Source organism: Lithobates pipiens, unplaced genomic scaffold, assembly GCF_037356315.1.
Source record: "Lithobates pipiens isolate NorthernLeopardFrog02 unplaced genomic scaffold, aLitPip1_a1.2 Scaffold_19, whole genome shotgun sequence".
Classification (NCBI taxonomy): domain Eukaryota; kingdom Metazoa; phylum Chordata; class Amphibia; order Anura; family Ranidae; genus Lithobates; species Lithobates pipiens.
The window spans coordinates 554250735-554271535 of record NW_027507764.1 but is presented as its reverse complement, the minus strand read 5'-3'; the positions used below and the strand labels follow the sequence as shown (position 1 = coordinate 554271535).

The 20801-nt window shown below is 43.2% G+C and overlaps 1 protein-coding gene across 3 annotated transcripts in view; it reads right to left on the bottom strand.

Annotated features, from left to right (window-relative positions):
- Positions 1 to 20801, bottom strand: part of FER1L6 (fer-1 like family member 6) — a 276448-nt gene that overhangs the window by 184705 nt on the left and 70942 nt on the right. For all 3 annotated transcript variants that reach the window (XM_077493299.1, XM_077493300.1, XM_077493301.1), the window contains exons 2-5: positions 17163 to 17245; positions 7103 to 7223; positions 4277 to 4331; positions 4041 to 4172 (exon numbers count right to left, since the gene is read on the bottom strand). In XM_077493299.1, the coding sequence (XP_077349425.1) occupies positions 4041 to 4172; positions 4277 to 4331; positions 7103 to 7223; positions 17163 to 17245 (391 nt within the window). The remainder of the gene's footprint in view (positions 1 to 4040; positions 4173 to 4276; positions 4332 to 7102; positions 7224 to 17162; positions 17246 to 20801) is intronic.

The following is a 20801-nucleotide window of genomic DNA, read 5'->3' as shown; positions in this document are numbered from 1 at the left end:
CATAGGGGGTTCCCCTTAAAATCCATATAAGACCGAAGGGCCTGGTATGCTCTTGGAGGGGGAACCCATGCCGTTTTTTTGCTTAAAGTTTGGCGTGGAGTTCCACTCAAGATTCATACCAAACACAGTGCCTGGTATTGGCAGGGATCCAAGTCGGATCCCCGTTCACTGAAGTTGGATACATCTCTGACTTCAAGTCGCAGGGCAAAGTCGGATCCAAATTAGAACGAGTGTCGTGTCGCACCAGTGTAAACACAGCCTATGTAAGTCGCACTGGTGTGAATGGGGGGCTTGGAATAACAAGCAATTCAACATGAAATGCAAAGGAGCAATCAGGACAGCAAAAATTGAATAGAAGAAACACATTGCTACAACAAGTAAAACAAACCCCTAAAAATTTTCCAAATGTACCAAGAGTAAAAAGGTTAGGACAGAACATGTAGACCCTCTAAAAGATGAACATGGGAAGTTGATCACACACACAAGAGGGAGGAGGTAGATGTATGAAATAGATTTTTCTCTTCAAGTTTTGCTGATAGAAAATATGGGTTTTATAGTCATAACAATGGGGTTATTTACGAAAGGTAAATTCATTTTGCACTACAAGTGCAAACTACAAGTGCAAAGTGCACTTGGAAGTAACTTCTCTGTAGATCAGACGGGGACATGCAAGGAAAATAAAAAACAGCATTTTAGCTTGCACATGATTGGATGATAAAATCAGCAGAGCTTCCCCTCATTTCAGATCTACCCCTCAGATTTACAGCAACTGCATTTCCAAGTGCACTTTGCACTTGTAGTTTGCACTTGTAGTGCAAAATGAATTTGCCTTTCGTAAATAACCCCCAATGTTCCAAAAGGAACTCTGTGGCTGACAGAAAACCAGGTACAAAACAGACTAAAGAAACTTAATGTGAACAAATTCATAATTCAGATGGTTTACACCCAGGAGCCCACAGGAGCTTAGCTTGGTTATAGCCAAGAAGCTATTTCTATTTTTTAAAGGCACCTTATTGATAGGAATGGCACCAACTGATTGGAGTAGGGCAAATGTAATACCAACATTAAAAAACAAAAAAAACAAAACGCTTATGAGGGGATATGATCTCAATGTAAAAATATATCTAAGGTGACTATAGTAAGGCCCCTTTCACACTGGGGCGGTTTTCAGGCGTTACAGCGCTAAAAATAGCGCCTGTGTAGCGCCTGAAAAAACCGGCCCCTTTCACTCCAGTGTGAAAGCCGGAGGGCTTTCACACTGGAGCGGTGCGCTGGCAGGACGGTGAAAAAAGTCCTGCTAGCCGCATCTTTGGAGCGGTGAAGGAGCGGTGTATTCACCACTCCTATACCGCTCCTACCCATTGAAATCAATGGGACAGCGCGGCAATACCGCCGGCAAAGCGCCGCTTTGCGGCGCTTTGCGGGCGGTTTTAACCCTTTTTCGGCCGCTAGCGGGGGTTAAAACCACCTCCTGCTAGCGCCCGCAGACCGCCACTAAAACGACGGTAAAGCGCCGCTAAAAATATCGGCGCTTTACCGCCGACGGCCGCACCGCCCCAGTGTGAAAGGGGCCTTACTGTAATAAACTGTTTACTCTGAGATAGGCCATACATTATGCAATTTTCTTTCCTTTATCCAGGGGTTAAATACCTTTCGCATCACTATTGTGTTCTGCTGGCAGGGAGCCTTCACCATCCGACATAATACAACGATCATTGTTGGCAGCTATGGTCCCCACTCGCCAGCAGTGATCGGGTGAGAAAAAAGGACAGACTGATTGTACTGAAGTCGATCGATGGGTCAAAAACCAGCCTGCCCATAGACGGATTCAAATTCAGTCGCTTCCTGCTGAATCAGCTGACTTTTGATTTGTCTATGGCCAGCTTTAGCTTTCTTAAGATAACACACAGCCACAGTTTGAGGTTGGAAGAAAGAAGGTTTAAGCTTTCTGCAGAAGGCCTTAATCTGCCACAAGTCTCACATAAGCAATTAAGAAATAAACAGTATAGTTCCTGGTCATGTCATCATCTTGACCTCCTATTATGGTGATCATGAGGTTTTTTTGTACAAACAAAACCACTCCTTTCTTTCTCTCTGCTCTTGTGTACAGAAAGGGAGGCCCAATTACATTGCATTACAGCGTGTAAACAAAAAAAAATATCTGAAATATTTTACCAATTTGATTTGATTGCATTTTTTTAAATAATTTTTGTCCATGTCTTTATGATAAAACTTTGAACAGGGCACTTGTTAACCGCTTGCCGACCAGCCACCGCAGTTTTACTGCAGCAGAATGGCACGGCTGGGCGAAATTACGTTATCTTACGTGGCTTTCAACTTTTGACCACTAGGGGCAACGTGTGCTCGGAACCAAAACAAGTGCCCGGCGGGCACAATGACTGCCGGGCTTCTGAGATCGCTCGTTACAGAGTGAGAACCGGGATCTGTGTGTGTAAACACACAGATTCCGTTCTTTCAGTGGCCAGGGACAGATCGTGTGTTCATACTATGTATGAACACCAATCTCTCTCTCTCCTCCCATCCCCCCCACAGTTAGAACACAGTGAGGGAACACAGTTAACCCCTTGATTGCCCCCTAGTGTTAACCCCTTCCCTGCCAGTGACATTTATACAGTAATCAGTGCATTTATATAGCACCGATCATTGTATAATTGTCAATGGTCCCAAAAATGTGTCAAAAGTGTCCGTTGTGCCTGCCATAATATCACAGCCCTGATAAAAATCGCAGATCGCCGCCATTACTAGTAAAAAAATAAATAATAATAATAATAAAAATGGCATAAATCTATCCCCTATTTTGTAGACGCTATAACTTTTGCGCAAACCAATAAATATACACTTATTGTGATTTTTTTTTACCAAAAATATGTAGAAGAATACATATCAGCCTAAACTGATGTAAAAAAATTTTTTTTTGATAAAAAATTTGGGATATTTATTATAACAAAAAGTTATTTATTATAACAAAAAGTTATTTATTATAACAAAAAGTTATTTATTATAACAAAAAGTTATTTATTATAACAAAAAGATATTGGGGGGTTATTTACGAAAGGCAAATCCACTTTGCGCTACAAGTGCAAAGTCCACATGAAATTGCACTTGGAAGTGCAGTCGCTGTAAATCTGAGGGGTAGATCTGAAATGAGGGGAAGCTCTGCTGAGTTTATCATCCAATCACGTGCAAGCTAAAATGCTGTTTTTTAATTTCCTTGCATGTCCCCCCAGATCCACAGCGACTTTACTTCCAAGTGCACTTTCAGTGCAATTTCATGTGCACTTTGCACTTGTAATGCAAAATGAATTTGGCTTTCGGAAATAACCCCCATTGTGGGTTTTTTTTTCACAATTGGCGCTCTTCTTTTGTTTATAGCGCAAAAAATGAAAAACGCAAAGGCGATCAAATACAACCAAAAGAAAGCTCTATTTGTAGGAAAAAAAGGACGTCAATTTTGTTTGGGTACAACGTCGCACGACCGCGCAATTGTCAGTTAAAACGACGCAGTTCCGTATTGCAAAAAATGGCCTGGTGATTGAGCAGCCAAATCTTTTCCGGGGCTGAAGTGGTTAAAACCATGTATCAAATAAAAGCCATATATGTCCTTAAAAATAATGTGAAAATTATTTAGGTTGGCAAACTGGTCGGAGAGTTATTGTACGTTAACCATGCATACTGGCACATGGAATTTTGGTCCAGGCTTCTAGAATTCATAAATAGTTTATTTGACTTTTATGAAGAATGGGGTAAACCACCCCGTGGCAGGACTTGTGATGAACCTTGTGGACCCACCAAAGTGTGTAACACTTAAAACAATAACTTTTCTACATGGAAAAAGGAATGGATGTTTACAGCATGCACACTTCATAACATCATTGGTGCCATACAGAACGATTGAAGAAGATTCTCGTGGCACATAACCAAAGCTGAGTAGATATCTTACAAGTTGATAGATCTATAGCCACCCCTTCCTGTGTGTTTTGGAAACAACTAACACTTTGAATTCACAATCTGAAAATCACCTCATTAAAAAATGGAGCGTTTGTCCCTTCTTTGACTGCTGTTTGCTTCTTTTCATCTCCAATTTCTATGATGACGATTGGGTCAATATTTTCACCAATCAGCTGCCTGGCTTCTGTGATAGTTATGGCAATCTGTTGAGAAAACAAATATATTGATGAGCAGCATGTTGGTAACACGATGGTCATGTGATTTCTTCCTACTGACAAACAGTTGTTAGTTTACACAAAGTGCTAACCTGATATGCCTGGATTTTAGTTTCTCCTTCATGAATCTTTGCCTCTAACTTGGACCTGTTGAATCAAGCGTAAAAAAGTCATTACATGTTAGGCATGAATTTTCCTATCAACATTTAAATTGTCTTGTCTACGGAAAGCTTTAAAATAACCCATGGAAAAACCTTTGTTTAGGCGGTGACTAAAATTATAAGATCATCCGAACAAATGGTTTATACAAATTTCAGAGGTCTAATTGGTTTTCTAGTTTCATCCCTGGGAAGATGGAATTTTAGTAGTGGGCATTCTGTAGACTTCTCCTTTTCGGGCTACAGATGGAGCCATTCTAGGTATAATGCCGCGTACACACGACCGGACTTTTCAATGGACTAGGTCCAACGGTCTTCCCGACGGACTTTCTGAACGAATGGACTTGGCCACACAAGACCCGACTAAGTCTGTTCGAAAGCCTGTTCATTTTGAACGTGATGACGTGAACGGGACTAAACAAGGAAGTTCAATAGCCAATAGCTGCCCTTGCGTCATATCTGGTCCTTCGGACTAGCAGACAGACGAACGGTTTTCCAGATTTTTAGTCTGTCGTACTAAAAATAGATTTGAAAGATGTTTTATTTATAGGTCCGTTGGACTTTTGGGGAAAAAAATTCTGCTGGAGCCCACACATGATCGAATTGTTCGAGAGATTCCGGTCCGCTGGACCAAGTCTGCCAGGAGGTCCGATCGTGTGTACACGGCATTACAGGTTGAAGTAACCCAGAAGGTGGCGACAGAAGACCGGGCCACCACTTGTAAAAGAGCTAGAAGGCAGAGGCCCGGCAAGAAGAAATGAAGAGGGGGGACAAGACCCCCGAAGAGGGTGACAAGGCCCCCGAAGTCGGAAGAAGAGGGCGGCGACGAAGAAGAAAGCCGGGCTCCTCCGCTAGTAAAAGAGATAGCAGAAGATAGTAGAGAAGACCCCAGAAGAAGACCCCCAGAGCTGTACAATAAACTATTTTTAACCCTTGTGTGTTGTGTTTCTTTTTTACATTTTTTTCACAGGTGAATGGGTAGGGGTACATTGTACCCCATACTCATTCACATAGGGTGGGGGGCCGGGATCCGGGGGCCTCCTTATTAAAGGGGGCTCCCGGATTCCGATAAACCCCCCGCCCACAGACCCCGACAACCAACGGCCAGGGTTGTTTTCGGGAAAAGGCCCTTGTCCTCATCAACATGGAACCAAGGTGCTTTGGGGTGGGGGGGCCGCGTGGCCCCCCTTCCCCAAATCACCCCCTCATGTTGAGGGCACACTGCCTGTTACGGCTCAGGAGGGGGGCGCTCGCTCGTCCCCACCCCCTTTCCTGACCAGCCAGGTTGCGTGCCTGGATAAGGGTCTGATATGGACCTGGGGGGACCCCCACGCCATTTTTTTCAGCGTATAGGTTCCCCTTTAAGTCCATACCAGGCGACGCTTCATTCCCTGGTCTCGGCTACCTAGAGCCGCGCTCAAAATTAATGGACTTTCCTCCGTGTGTGTGGGCAAGTCCGTTCATTTCAAAAGCACGGCAGATAGTAAGTCCCGTGTGTGGGCAGGTCCGCTCGTTCGGACAGTCCGGCGGACTTTACGGCGCTTTGTCCGCCAGACTAAGTCCGCCGGATGGTCTGATCGTGTGTACGTGGCATAAGACACACTTTATTACTATAAGGCTCCATGCACACTGAAGCTCAAAAAAGCATTTTCTGGATGCCAAGTTGCTGGCAGGAAACGCTGGTTGAAAAACCTGCTTTTAACAGCGTTTTGTACTAGCGTTTATGAGCGTTAGCGTTTATGGGGCATTTTTAATAAAAATACACAGAGGACACTCCAAAAATCCCACAGTGCATTCCAAACTCCTACAATGCATTGAAAAAGTAGAACGCCGAATACTAATTAACGCGTGTTTATGAGCGTTAATGCGTGTTTATCGGCGTTTCTTGTTTTTTGGCAGTGAAAAACGGCACTTTGAACGCAAATTTCTGGCGTTCAGAAAAAAGCCCATAAACTCCACCACTCATTAAAGATAAAAAAACGTCCATGTGTGCATGGACACATAGGCTAATATAGAGTGGGGTTTATGGGCTTTTAAAAAAAATGCCCAAACTCCAATAAATTGCAGTTTATGAGCTCCAGTGTGCATGGAGCCTAATTGCCCATGTCCACAGCTGTCTTCCAAAGAAGTTACAAACTCAATCACATAGTCTTACATTTTCCACCAGGGGACCTAGCTCCTAGCTCCTTGCAAAAATATCAACACCCACTGCCCTCCCTGCCAAAGACCCCCTGACCTACCATGCTGACAAAAAGTTTTTTTCTATAAATCTGTAACCACAAAATACTTCCCCACAACCCCGAATACACCTGACTACGGGATGGGAAAGAGAGGAAGCTTTCTCTTTGCCTAAACTTTCCAGGAATGAATACCCAACATACCTTGCACAAACCACCCTTGTGGCTCCATGCCTGCAAAATCCCACCTTCAGCCTCCAATTAGGTAAGAACTATGCCACTTCCCCACTAAACAAACAGTTTTTATCCCCTCTCTGACCTGATCCTCCTTTTAGTCATGCCTTCATTGCTAAGTTACATCAACTGCTATCCACTGGACATTGAGGAAGTCTTGGTGGATACTGGGACGACAGATGTCAGGGCATAGTCATGAGGCCAGTTGCTCAGCGATGAAACTAGGAAGCCTGAGATTTTCATATTACTTCAAAATTAGGCTGTCAGTCATGTAAAAACTTTACAGAAATAGTCATTATTATATTTATGCGTTATTATCAAACATTCTAACAGAGAATGTTGTAAATACCTTTTCTTTTGCATAGCAGCAGACAGGGACGTGTTAGAGGTAGAGATGTCGGTGAGCAGACTGTCAGTACTGCCACCCAAATCACTTGCAGGGACAACGCCATGAGTGCTGTCAGTGTCGTCTGAGGAACAAAACATCATAAACAATCAATGGTGCTTAAATGATCAGTTCATCCAAAAATGACATTTTAGTTGTATATAGTGTCTAGTCAATATTATAAAATATTCATCAAATCCAGGCAGCTATGGTTGGATGATGCAATGCTGTTATGTTTGATAACCCCGTCATCTCATGACTTAACCAGCTGAGCACTCATGTGGTATAAAGGGACTGGATGGGATACATTTTACTCACTGATTGCTATTGTTTTCTCTTGATATAATCTGGAGTTTGGGTGCCTCACGGGCTGCCATCTAGGGCCTTAAGTATCAATTTGTTTTTTTTAGGAAGCAGATTTATCCCACCTTATCAACTAATCAGCATCAGGCCTTAGATGAAAGTTTGGCGTGGATTGGTTGCTGTCAAGAAATTATACGTCTTAAAAAGAACACTTTTATGCACAAGGCCCTTAGTATTTGTAGAACCCTAACCATCTTCTGGTGTCCCACGATAGTCCTTGTCCACTTTGCAGCCTAATGCCGCGTGTACACGATCGGAATTCTCGTCAGAAAAAGCTCTGATGGTTTTCCCGACGGAATTCCGACAGAATTCGGCTCAAGCTGTCTTGCATACACACGGTCACTCCAAATTCCGATCGTTTATAACGCGGTGACGTACAACACGTACGACGCGACTAGAAAATGGAAGTTCAATAGCCAGTAGCCAATAGCTTCTGTCTCGTAGTTGAATCTGAGCATGCGTGATTTTTGGCGTGTCGGAATTGCATACACACGATCGGAATTACCGATAGAAAGTTTTTCCATCGGGAAAATTGAGAACATGCTCTCAATTTTTGGCTGGCGGGAATTCGGGCAGCTAAATTCCGATGGAGCCTACACACGGTCGCATTTTCCGATGAAAAGCTCTCATCTGTAATTTTCTGGACGGAATTTCCGATCGTGTGTACGCGATCCTGTTACAATACTGCAGTGCTCCCTTTCCTCTTGCATTCTCCATAATATAAATAAATTAAGTCAAAGGGGCATGTGTATAGTATTCTTTGCAGACTATGAGGGACCAAGGCACCACAACCCCAAAATCAAAAGTGAAAAAATGAATGAAGTTGAATGGGTACCAACAGGAAACCCAAATGTAATTTGTTAAAAAAAAAAAAAAAAAAATTTATTTCACAATATATACAGCACATATTTAAAATAATTGATTTCCATGCTTCCCCTTGGGGATTAAGCATGATGCTTCTAAGACCTTCCACCACACATTCAATATTGTGTGTGAATCACATTATACCAACATCCATCATTAGTTTGCATATAATAATTAAATGCATTTGTTCATTTAAAATAGATCCCAACAGTAGGGTAAAGGTGTTTGAAGTGTATTGATTTGTTTTGCAATCCACTTCTACCAGAAGGTAGAGGTAATATGTGTAAAAAATGGTGCCCCATGTGTCATAAGTGTCGCAACTCAAGTGCTAAAACACCCCATGTTTGAAGTGGGGGGAGAGCCCAGAGCAAATAGGGAGGAAATCTGCCCCTTTCCCTGCTGTTATTCATGTGTACCCTTTTTCTTGTTAGTATCCATAGTATTTCATCTCTATTTATCTGCCATTTAATATGTGTTTACATTTTTGATATAGCTAACAGGGGCATAATATTATTTTCAATCCCAAACCACTGAGACTGGTAGGACTTCCTCCTACTAGGGGCATAACCTGGGTATACAGGCCGGTAGTGCTGCTAAGGTTTCTCATGAATGGCTCGAAGTCTTCACCACACTGTTATATTGTGTACCACTGCTTGACTGCAAAGCCCACAACCCAGTAGATAAAAATCCAGGCATATTCTACCCAAATAGTGACCCAATCTCCTTCCTTGGTCTTCTTACCAGTATAGACTATATTATAGAGCCTTGGGTGAATCCATAACCTTCTATGATCCGTAGAAGTATTAGTCTGGGATGTATCTAAGACTGTATAAAACCCAGGCAATTAGACATGTTTGCAGATCGGGGAACACAAGCTCTGAGAGTTCATTAGTGCATGTGTCAGCCCAAAATCTCATATTCCTGATACGTGGCTGACCTACCATATACTATTTCCTGTTCTCTTTGTATTGCTTCCTTTGTGTGAACTCCCTGGTGTTCCAGCCAGCCCTTCTGCTTTCCTATTAAAAACTGACCATATTAAGCAAAAGAGCACTCCATGGTCAGTTCTCTAGCTATGCTGGGAACTCAGCCTGCTCTCCTCCAATGATCAGACATGTGCTGACACCCCCCCCCCCAATCACTTACTGCACAGCCATTTACTGGGAAGGTTAGTGTGCTGCTGTTTCTCCTCCTCTAGTTCTCTGAGGTCCTTATGCAGCTGAGAACAGAGGGGAGATGTGATCACTCCCTGAGGAAGAGTGTATTGTAAATTGGCATTTTCAACACGTTGGACGATTCCGGTTGGAAGTTTACTGTGGCAGTACACCTCACAGCAAACAACAACTGGATGTCCACATACTAAAAAATATAATTATATGATGTTGATTGTCCTTTTCTGTTTTTATAACATATTGAAATTCCTTCCTCATAGGCTCACCTCTACAGAGGCGATCTAGCTTCTACCCCAGCTACATCATCAAACTTGTCTCAGTATGGATGATCTAAACTGTCCTCTCTGCTCATTTCAAGACCTCCTGCTCTCTAGCTCCCTTGTCTCCCCCTCTCATGCTCGCCACAGGACTTCTCCAGAGCCTCTCCTATCCTCTGGAATTTCCTCCTCCAATCTGTCCAGCTATTTCCTAATCTTTCCACTTAGGAGATTCCTGAAAACTCATGCCTATTCCACCTCAAGCTAACACCTGAACTTCTAATTCTTTTTTTTTTTTTCACAATCAAAAGTTTTATTGAAAACAAAGTCAGGTTTACAGTCAGTGTTTGAATACATGTATTTTTGCAGATAATCTGTAAACAATAGGGAATATAATTACATCTCCACTGTGTTCTGATTTGGTTATTCTAATTCTACCATCAGCTTGTGGGGAGGTGCAGTGGCAATAAACACACAGAGCCCAATTGAAGAGAACAGAACTGGTATTAATGCAGAATCTAGTAATTCACAACAAGCCCAGCGGGAAGACACCCAACTGGGAACACTCACTGTAATATTAGCAATGAGTAGCAGAGCAGGTCTTAAATGTGCCGACAGCATCTGTCTTGAGGCCTGGTCAATCTGGGGGGGTGGGTTATCTCCAGAAGGGTGGTGTGTCCCTATCCTTTTCCTACTGGTCAGGAACCTCTCCCTGCCACTAATACCTGTCCCTGTCAGACGGTTGACCTGTCCCTACACCACCCACATGCGAAAATGCAGGCCAAGCCTGGGAGTCAGGGACTTAAAGACTCTGCCTGACCCAAGATGGCTTTCCCAGGGATCCTGGAAACCATAGAGGAACTATGTTTCTCTTAACTTTCTCTCCCCCTGTAATGAGCAGATGAGCGCCGCCGACAGTGGAGAACATAAACTGCACCTGCCTACAAGCTTGTCCCCCACAGTTATGACCTTTTGTACTACGTGCCCCTTCCTATTAGATCATAAGCTCTCATAAACACAGCCCCGCTAGCCTTCTTGAATTAAATTATATTGTAACAGTACTGCCTCCCTTTATAATGTAAAGTTCTGTACAAACTGTTGTCGCTGCATAAATCCAGTATAATAATAATATAGTTTCCATTGTGAATGGAGGAGGAGCAGTGCTGGGACAAGGCCATCCAACGCCCAGGTCAAGGATGCCAAACTGCACAACCCCCGTTCATGATGTGCAAGCTTAGAGGATCCTACGCCCATCAAAATCACTGCCACTGTCACTACTTCTGTAAGCCTTGTAACAGAAGAAAGACACCCTCATCCCTATAGTAAATCATTGTGCCCAGGACAGCTACACCTTTCGCCCATCCGTTGTCCCAGCGCTGAGGAGGAAGACCTTTCATTCATTCCCTCTCCTTCATTCATTTAGAGCTTTTCATTCATGGATGCCACGGACTCATGTCTGAACACACCTGAGCTCATCGCTACCCAGGAGGGCATCCTGGGTGCTGGCAACCCACGCTATGCCCCGGCTACCCCATACAAATATAGAACATGATATCCAAAGCCTTAAAGCAGAACTACACTGCATCTGAGCACCACAAACAAAAGAAATCTATTCAATTAAATTTTAATACTCAAAGAAAACTTCCCCATCCATCCATGTCTCCATGCTCTATTTTGCTGAGAAATTACTTTAACCCCCCCCCTAGCATTTCTGGCCATGGTCATCTTGAATAAAGGTAGATGATTCATGTAACATTTACTTCCTGTAATCCATCTGCCCTTAGCTCAGGCACTCAGGCAGGAGGGTATGCTTAGCTGAGAGAACAGAAAGTCATAAAATCAGGCGCATAGAGGGTATGCAAACAATAGTTCAGGCAAACATGCAGCAATAACTGCTGAGATGGTAAATACCGTCTCTGATGCCGAGACATACATTGTGGAGCACTGTGGGGCTGCTATGCTCAGAGTTGAGCCAACTCTGTGAGTGAGACAAAAAAAAGGAAGGCAGGGGGAAGCGCCACCTAAGTGCAGTATCACAAGGGGGTTTATGAGAACAATGGTTAAAAACACTTACAGAGTGTTAGCTAAAACAAGCTTATCGTGTACTGGCTCGTTCAACAAATGTCCTCAATCCTCAATCTTGCATGGTCTGCTGGGTTCAGGGTCCCTGAGACTTGATGGAGGAGGATTGGACATTTTTGCGATGCACACGAAGCCCATGCCAACCAGCACGGAACGCTCAGGCGGACGTGACGTCACCAGGAGAGAAATAAGTTGCTGGGAAAGAACAGACTACGCACTCAGAGTTCTCTGCTCCTTAGCAGATAAGCTTGTTTTATCTACCACTCTGTAAGTGTTTTTAACCGTAATATACCCCCTTGTGATACTGCACTTAGGTGGCGCTTCCCCCATTCCTTCTTTTAGCTGAGAAAAACCCTCCTTCTCGAAGACTCCTGGGATGTATAACATAATTTTGTTTAGACCTCAAAATCAGGAGGTAGCTGAAGAAATGTAAAAATAGTATTTTTCATACAGCTTACCTGTAAAATCCTTTATTTGGAGTACATCACGGGACACAGAGCAGCTATAGTAATTACTATCTGGGTTATACACCACCTATAGGTGAATGGACACTGGAACACCCAAAAGACAGGAAGTCCCACCTCTATATAACCCCTCCTATACAGGAAGTAACTCAGTTTTGTAGCCAACAATTCCCAAAAGAGGGAAGGGGCCTCTGTGTCCCGTGATGTACTCCAAGAAAAGGATTTTACAGGTTGTAGGAAAAATCCTATTTTCTTTATCGTACATCATGGGACACAGAGCAGCTGGTGCCGTCCTGGTGGTTGATATATATATATATGCCTGCAGAGGCATTTCCAGATTGAACCTACAACAGGTTTGTCCTATAATCCAGAGCTAGGCATACTGGCCAAAAAATTCCAAGCTATTGGACAGTATTCTCTCCTGTGGAGACCAAGCCCACTGAACTTAGCCAGCCTCAAGTCAATTTAGAGAGACTGGCGTCAGTGGTTATTATTTTCCAAATTCCTGAAAAGGAAGAATATCAAGCACCAATTTTTGCTCTGCAACATCCTGGAAACAGAGCCTTCCGGCAATTCGATGCCTGGATCTTCAAGTTCCAGACAGAGAATGAACCTCTACCAAGACCTGGAGTAGGGCTTTATGTAGAGAACATGCTTTGACCTAAACACAGCTTCCTCCTATAGAAATATATTGAAGGAACCTCTGTAATTGACCGCTTCTTGAGCAAAGATTGAGGTAAAGAGTATTGAGGTGACTTCAGCAAGCTCAGCACTGGGGCTGGACACTTTGAAAACCCTCCGGAGCTGTGGCCAACCCAAAGGAAAGGATTAACACAAAAAAAAAACAGCTTTCCACTGCAATTACAGAAATCTTTGATGAACCTGGAAACAAACCGCCACATGAAAATGTGCGTTTACAGATAATTATGGACACCAAAATCTACCTCGTGCAGAGAGGTCATCACTGAACAGTCTAGCCTATCTGAAACAGAAGTATGTTCAGCAGCTTGAGTTCTTAAGATAGACCTCATGTCCCTATATGACTTTGGAACTTCTACCATTTAATTGTCTCACAATAATGAGCTCATAACTTCTGCTCCAAGAGCAAATGCAAGGCAAAAGACTGCTGACTCTGTGACAGACCCAGACAGTCCCAAGAGGTGCACTTAACCTACCGGGTTTCTGCCGGCTAAAGATGGAACAAACCACTTCAGAGACTGCCCTAAGATTTTGTGGCCTGGAGATACTCTCAAAACCCAGCAGCCTCAGATGCCTCCCTCACTCAAGTGGGGAAAGCTCACAGCGTCTGGTATCCCTGGGCAGTCTCCCATATATATACCAACAAGGCTTGATCCTGCTTAGGCTTCGATCAACTGAGATCAGGCATTATCAAGGTGATGCGGCTGCAGTCTGACAAAAAATGAATGCGTCAGTAAACACTGCAATGCCAAAAACACCAGAGTGGCTCAGATGCACCCGACACCACTGTCCATCGGGAGATGTGGGCACCGCCAGATCCCTGAACCTGAGAGTGGTGCCCCTGCTTCCCCTAGCTACTTCTCTTTTCTGGAACCATTTAACTGGTATAACAGATAAATAATGCTGCCAATATATTATCCAACCTAATATACAGTCCTCCAGTCCTCCAAGGATGCAGGCCTAAAACAATGTTGGCTTACCTCTATGCAATCCCTTAGGTATGCAAACATACAGGTATACAAGTTTGTTTGCCATTCATGCATTTATGTTTGCAGTACAAGGTCAATAAGCACACACGCATGTACCCCCAGGCAAACAAGCACCCAGGCAAATAAGCCCATATGCATGTAGTCCTATGCAAATAAGCACATACGTATGTTGTCCCAGGAAAACAAGTACATGTATACAGCTTAACATAAATAAACATACGTATGCAGTACAAATGAAAACATGCCAGCATGTGTTTAAGCAATATGCATCTATGGAAGCATGTGCTTATGCAACTATGCATTTAGGCAAAATATGAAAGCGTGCGCTGTACACACACATTCATGTGCCCATGGAAATTAGCATTTTCACAATAAGCAAGCATGCGTTTATGAAACGTGTGTATGCAACATTACGCAACACGTATCTATGCAGACCTGTAAACATGCATCATTATACAACCATGTATCTTTATGTGATCATGTATCCTTATGCGATCAAGTATCTTTATGCAACCATGTATCCTTATGTGATCATATATAATCATGTATATTTTAGTAAACATGTAAAAACATGCAACTTTATGCAACCATGTAACTTTATGCTATCATGTATCTTTATACGATCAAGTATCCTTATGTGATCATGTATATTTAAGCAAACATGTATAAACATGCATCTTTATGCAACCATGTATCTTTATGCGATCAAGTATCTTTATGCGACCATGTATCTTTATGCTACCATGTAAAACCATGTATATCTATACAAACATTAAAAAACAACTATGCTAAAAAATAATACAGCATTAGCAGTGCTCAAAATCCAATTAACAGAAGTTCATGACAAGAGCCATCCAAATAATCAAAAGACTTAATCATATGTGAAAGGTAAAATGAAAGTTCATCCATGTGTTTCCATGCGATCTGCATTTTATATTTTGACCATCACCACACCTTGTGAAATAACACCCCTATGGTCATGAACTCGCAAGATAAATGGTAGTAATAAGCCAATATGATAATCATCAGTGACCACCACCTTACAGACACTGGTGAAGTTACTTCCAGGGCTTAAAGCGGGAGTCCGCCGGGACTCTGCGTTTTTTTTTTTTTTAAAAGCCAGCAGCTACAAATACTGCAGCTGCTGACTTTTAAAATAGTGACACTTACCTGTCCAGCGCGCCCGCGATGTCGGCACCCGAAGCCGATCTCTAGATCGTCACTCGGGTGCTGCCGCCGCCATCTTGGGTATGGGAATCAGGAAATGGAGACTTTCGGCTTCATTTCCCGGTTCCCTACTGCGCATGCGCGAGTCGCGCTGTGCAATAAGGACGGTCCCCGCTGCCTCTGGGATACGTGTGTTTCCCAGCAGGCAGCGGGGCACTTGCAGAAGGGGGCGGGCACTTGCGGAAAGGGGTGTAATCTACGCCCCTTTCCGCAGAGAGCTATTCCGGAAGTGGGTGCAGTTACCTGGATTATCCAGGTAACTGCACCCCCCTCCCCCCTGAAAGGTGCCAATTGTGGCGCCGGAGGGGGGGAGGATTCCGATGAGCGCAAGGTCCATTTTAGGGTGGACCTCCGCTTTAAGTCCTGCGGGAACGCATGGGAACGGAGTTCCTGTACTTTTTCCACAACAGGAACTCAGTTCCTATTAGCAGCCGCGTCCTGCATGACTTTGAAGTATGCGAGCTGTGTGGCAGGTGCTACACCAGCAGCCTCTGACACAGCTCGCAGTAGTAAGTGCCGCACACCTGACCATTCAGGCATTGCCAGTAGGGGGCCCCATGACAGCTTCTGATTCGATCTACCTGTCAATCACAGCTAGCTGACGGGTAGATCAGGTCCCTGCTGCTAAGAGATTGTATTTAGTCAGACCTCTCGTGATGCGCTGATGAGAGAACCCAGAAGAGGAGCACAGCTATTCTGCTCACAGGACATGCAGGGAGAGAGGTGAGCTGAGGGAGGAACATCAGTATGGGGTGGTAAGCTGAGCACAATACCTGGCAAAGTTTAATGCCAGGAGGGAAGTTTATGTGGAAATATGTGAAGGGTTGGAATAGCAGCGAGTGTGTGTTGGAGCCCTGCAGAGTTTGCAGCCCCCCCCAAGCTAACATACATCTCCTAAGCAGGAACACATCACTATCTCCCCAAGCATTCTGTCCAGATAATGTGCAGTTCATTTATGACCTTTCTGTTTAACCCTGTGTTATCCAAACTCTGTTCAATGAAAAGTCACCACATAAACACTCTATATACAAAATAACATTCCCCAATAAAGATCAGAACATGATGTTCACATTTGCATGGAAGCACAATTGAATGAATGCTGATTATTCAGAGAATTACCGTATTTATGTTTATTGAGGAATGTTTTTTTTTATGCACTAACAGTTAAGCTTCATACACACAATACGAAAATTGAATGAAAAATACCACTTTTGAAGTGTTCGTGCATATGAGCGTATCATTTTTTTTTTTTTTGGGGGGGGGGGGGGAGTGGATGTTGGGTGGGAGTTCCCACACTTTTTTCCCCAGGACTTGACCCCTGGTTACTTCCTGTATAGGAGGGGTTATATAGAGGGGGGACTTCCTGTCATTTTGGTGTGCCAGTGTCCATTCACCTATAGGTGGCGTATAACCCAGATAGTGATTACTATAGCTGCTCTGTGTCCTCTGATGTACGATAAAGAAAAAAGGTTTAAAACAAGAAAATATAACATACATTACTATCTATTTACTAATCCTAGAAGCAAAAGGAATAAAATAGACAATGTTGATTGAGAAAGTAAAGTTCTGCTTTAAATATATGTAGTATTGAATTGTGATAGATTAATAAGTATTATGAGTTAAACTAAAATCTCTTTAATTGTGTATCTCTTTATGGTCCATTACAGTATGGAAGCATAGTATATAGTATGGAAGTGTGGGCACTTTACATTGTTTGCTAATAATATAGTACAAGGTGGATAACACACAAGTAGAGCTTATGCTTACTTGCTTTGCTTTGTGCAAAAGTTTAATTCTGTCCTTTGACGGAGAGATTGCTTTGATTAGCTGAGGAGGAAATATAGTGTTCCCATAATCTTGATCCGGCTCTATTCTGAGTTAGTCTTTGTTTATTTAATAGGTCTTACCTAGTGCACCCTTGTTTGCAAACGTCAATCCCTTGTCACCTTTCTTCTTTTTCTTCAGGTGCAGACCAGAGAACAGGCCCTTCCTGGAAAGGAAGACAAGAGGAAATAATTGGAGATATTAGACTTTTTTTTAATATGTATATATATTATAAGAGCTTAACAATAAGAGAAACTGTTAACTCTGTGCTCTCTAAAACGACAGTAAACCCCCCCCCCCCTTTTTTTACTGTGATCTGACTTCCTGTTAGAGCGTAGCTACATTCGTTCTCCATGGCCTGACAGGGCAGTCCATGTTGCAATGTTCTATCGGCCTTCCAGGCGGACAAGAGGTAGCAGCAAGTCATTAGCATAGATTCCCCATGCGTTTCCCAAGTGTTTACCGGAGCCCCCTAGGATTTGTGCTTTTATAGCACACGGGAGGGAGGCTGGACCGCAAAGAAAGCCTGTGAACATACCGGGAAAAGGCAGCAAATACACGAACCCCTTCCCCCGGACCTGGGCAGCCGGATGCTAACTATACATGCAGTAGGCTACCAGCCAACATATGGACACAGCCACATGTCCTAATGTAAAGGTGTGCAGGGGCGGGTGTGCGGTCCAAATGAACATTGTATGCATTTCAACTATGCACCTTTCCCTGCATGCCTGTCTATTTGGGACTTACAGCTGCGTCTGTACAGTCACTGCATTCCAGACCCAGCTACATAAAGAAATGGCTCATTCATGCCATAAGGGCCACAACACCCATGTGAATGAAGCCTTAAGGTGACAATGCTCACCCATTCCCTTCAGGGCAGGATGGTCTTACCTTTCTTGTACTCACTGTGGATTACAGGCAATCATGCTAATACAAAACCTGCCAGTAGGTCTCTCTTTTGTCTGAGGGGAGGTATTGTAGCCCACTGCTACTTTCCAACTACTATTTTGGAAAGTCCAGGAAGGGCTCCTGCCACTGTGTCTTCAAGTCTGCCAACAGGTCTTCCTACATTTTGCTCATAGAGACAGAAAGCAGTCACATGACTACTGTTAAAGTGGTTTTAATAAGACCATAGAAATACAGAAAGGAGTGTCAGACCAAAACCGGATAAAAGTGTCCAAGATCATTTTCGTTTTGATGAAAAAGTCATATAAAAACAACCAACGTGTTTCAGGGGCACACTCCCCCCCCCCCCCATACCATCACAGGATCTCAACACAGGAACTCAACACAGGATAAAACTTGAATGGACTCAGAGAAAACTATGACTTCACAGATCTATATTAGAATCAATATTGGTTCCTCAAGGAGTAACAACTTGACAGCAATGGAGCACACAGTTTTTGAAGGAACTTGCCAGGTAGGTTGTGTCAAACATCTTGGAGACCTAACCACAGATCTTCTGTGGATGTCGGCTGCCTCAAATCCTTCTGTCTCTTCATGTAATCCCAGACAGACTCCATGATGTTTTTTTATTATTATTATACACGATTTATATAGCACCAACAGTTTACGTAGCACTTTACAATGTATAGGGGGGCACAACACAATTACAGTACAGTTCAATACAAAAGGTACAGGAGGCTGTTGAGGTCAGGACTCTGTGGGGGCCAAACCATCACTTCCAGGAATCCTTGTTCTTTATGCTGAAGATAGTTCTTCACCAGTTCATGCCGAACATGTGCAAATATGCGGCCCCACTAGACTGGGATTTTTCCGTGGGGCTGGGATTGTGCCGCACAGAGACCTGGAGATCCCCAGGCCCCATATTAACAATCAGGACTCGGAACTCCTGATTCTAGATCACCTGATTGCTGTGATAGCTTCTGATTGGTTATCACTCACTGTGAAGACGGCCCCAATGTTTTCTTTCTCTGTGAATGGAAGAGAGAGATGCTTAGTATCTTTCTCTCTCCTTGCAGAGAAAGAAAGGTGTGTAGAAAAACTAAAAGAAAAAAGAAAAACAATACCTAGATCAAAATTTGATCGAGGTCAGTGCCAGGGTTAGTGTTTGGGTCAAGGTCAGGGTCAGGTTTTTTTTCTTTGCTAGGATTTTTTTTTCTAAGTATCAGTGTCAGCGAGTGTCAGTGTGTTTTAGGTAGGATAAAAAAAAATCAAAAGCAAAATGAACGCTATTGTTTCTGTGCTGTACTACGGGTACATACAACAAATAACATACACATATGTGGTATCCCAGCAATCAACAGGAGCAAGAGAATTTAATTTGGGTTGTTATTTGGTGGAAGGTTATGGTATTAGCAAGAAATATACAACTAAATTGAAAGAATTTTTTTTTTTTTACTATTTTGGGCCAGTTTTCCTTTGATAATAAAAAACAAAATCAGGACATATCCATTACCATTTACCACCAAAAGAAAACCCAATTTATTAAAAAAAAAAAGAATGCAATATAAGCCACCTGGATGCACAAAGTAGTTGTGATGATATGTACACATGTCAAAGTTTCAAAATTGTGCTTAGGCATTTAGAATTGTTTTACCCTTAGGAACTAAGGGGTTAATGACATTGGCTGTATGTTTGGGGTCAGTGTCTTGCCAATCACATGATACCTCCCTGATGGTATGGCATGATGGATAAGTATCTGCCTGTATTTGTGAGCATTGAGGACACCATTGATCCGATTCCTGACCAGATCTCCAAGTCCATTTGCAGAAATGCAGCCCAAATCTTGCAAGGAACCTCCACCATGCTTCACAGTTGCCCACAAACACTCATTATTGTACCTCTCTCTAGCCCTTCCCCAACAAACTGTCTCTTGCTACAGCCAAATATTTCACATTTTGACTCATCCCAGTGCCTACGTTTTTGTGCATATGACATGGAAATAAAGCTATGCGACTCAACAATGCAAAGCCTTTTTAGACTGTTGTGTAAAATCTCTATTTACATGCAAGTACACTGTTTTAAATATTGATGATTAAAATGAAGCACAGATATGTATCACTAAATTGCTTCCCCTCCACATAAGAGATGTTGGGAAGTGTTCCAATTTATTATGTTCATGGGGAATACAGAAGATGAATTTGGATGCATCTATGGTTTGGATGCAGTTGGGTGCAGTTGATTTTGCACAGAGCAGCCAGACTCCTCCTCTTCTTGGGTCTCTCTTTGCTGCTCCTGGCCCCTCCCTCCTGACGAGTGCCCCTCAGCCAGCAGCTTTCTATGGGGGCACCTGAACCGGGTCAGAGATCTGTGTAGCCATTCAGACATGGAGCCCTGACCCGGCCCCACTCGCTGTCTCCCCTGATAAGCTGACTGACAGCCAAGGGAAGCCAATGGCACCACTGTTGTGTCTCAACCAATTAAGAGGAATGTTCTGGACGGCTTAGACACCCGTGAACATTGCTGGAGAGAGAAGGGGCTCAGGTAAGTAATTAGGGGGTGCTGGGGAGGCTGCTACACACAGAAGGTTTTTTCATCTTAATGCATTGAATGCATTAAGATAAAAAAAACCTTCTGCCTTTACAACCCCTTTAAGGCAGTTCTGAAAGCAAAAGGGGCCCAACCCCATTCCTCACATGACTGGGCTATTAATATGCCTGGCTATGCACTCTTTCGGATAGACATGGTAAAAAGGAAAGGTGGCGGGGTCTGTCTCTATGAGATGTGATCTCAAAGTGAGTGCGAAAGAGGACCTGGTT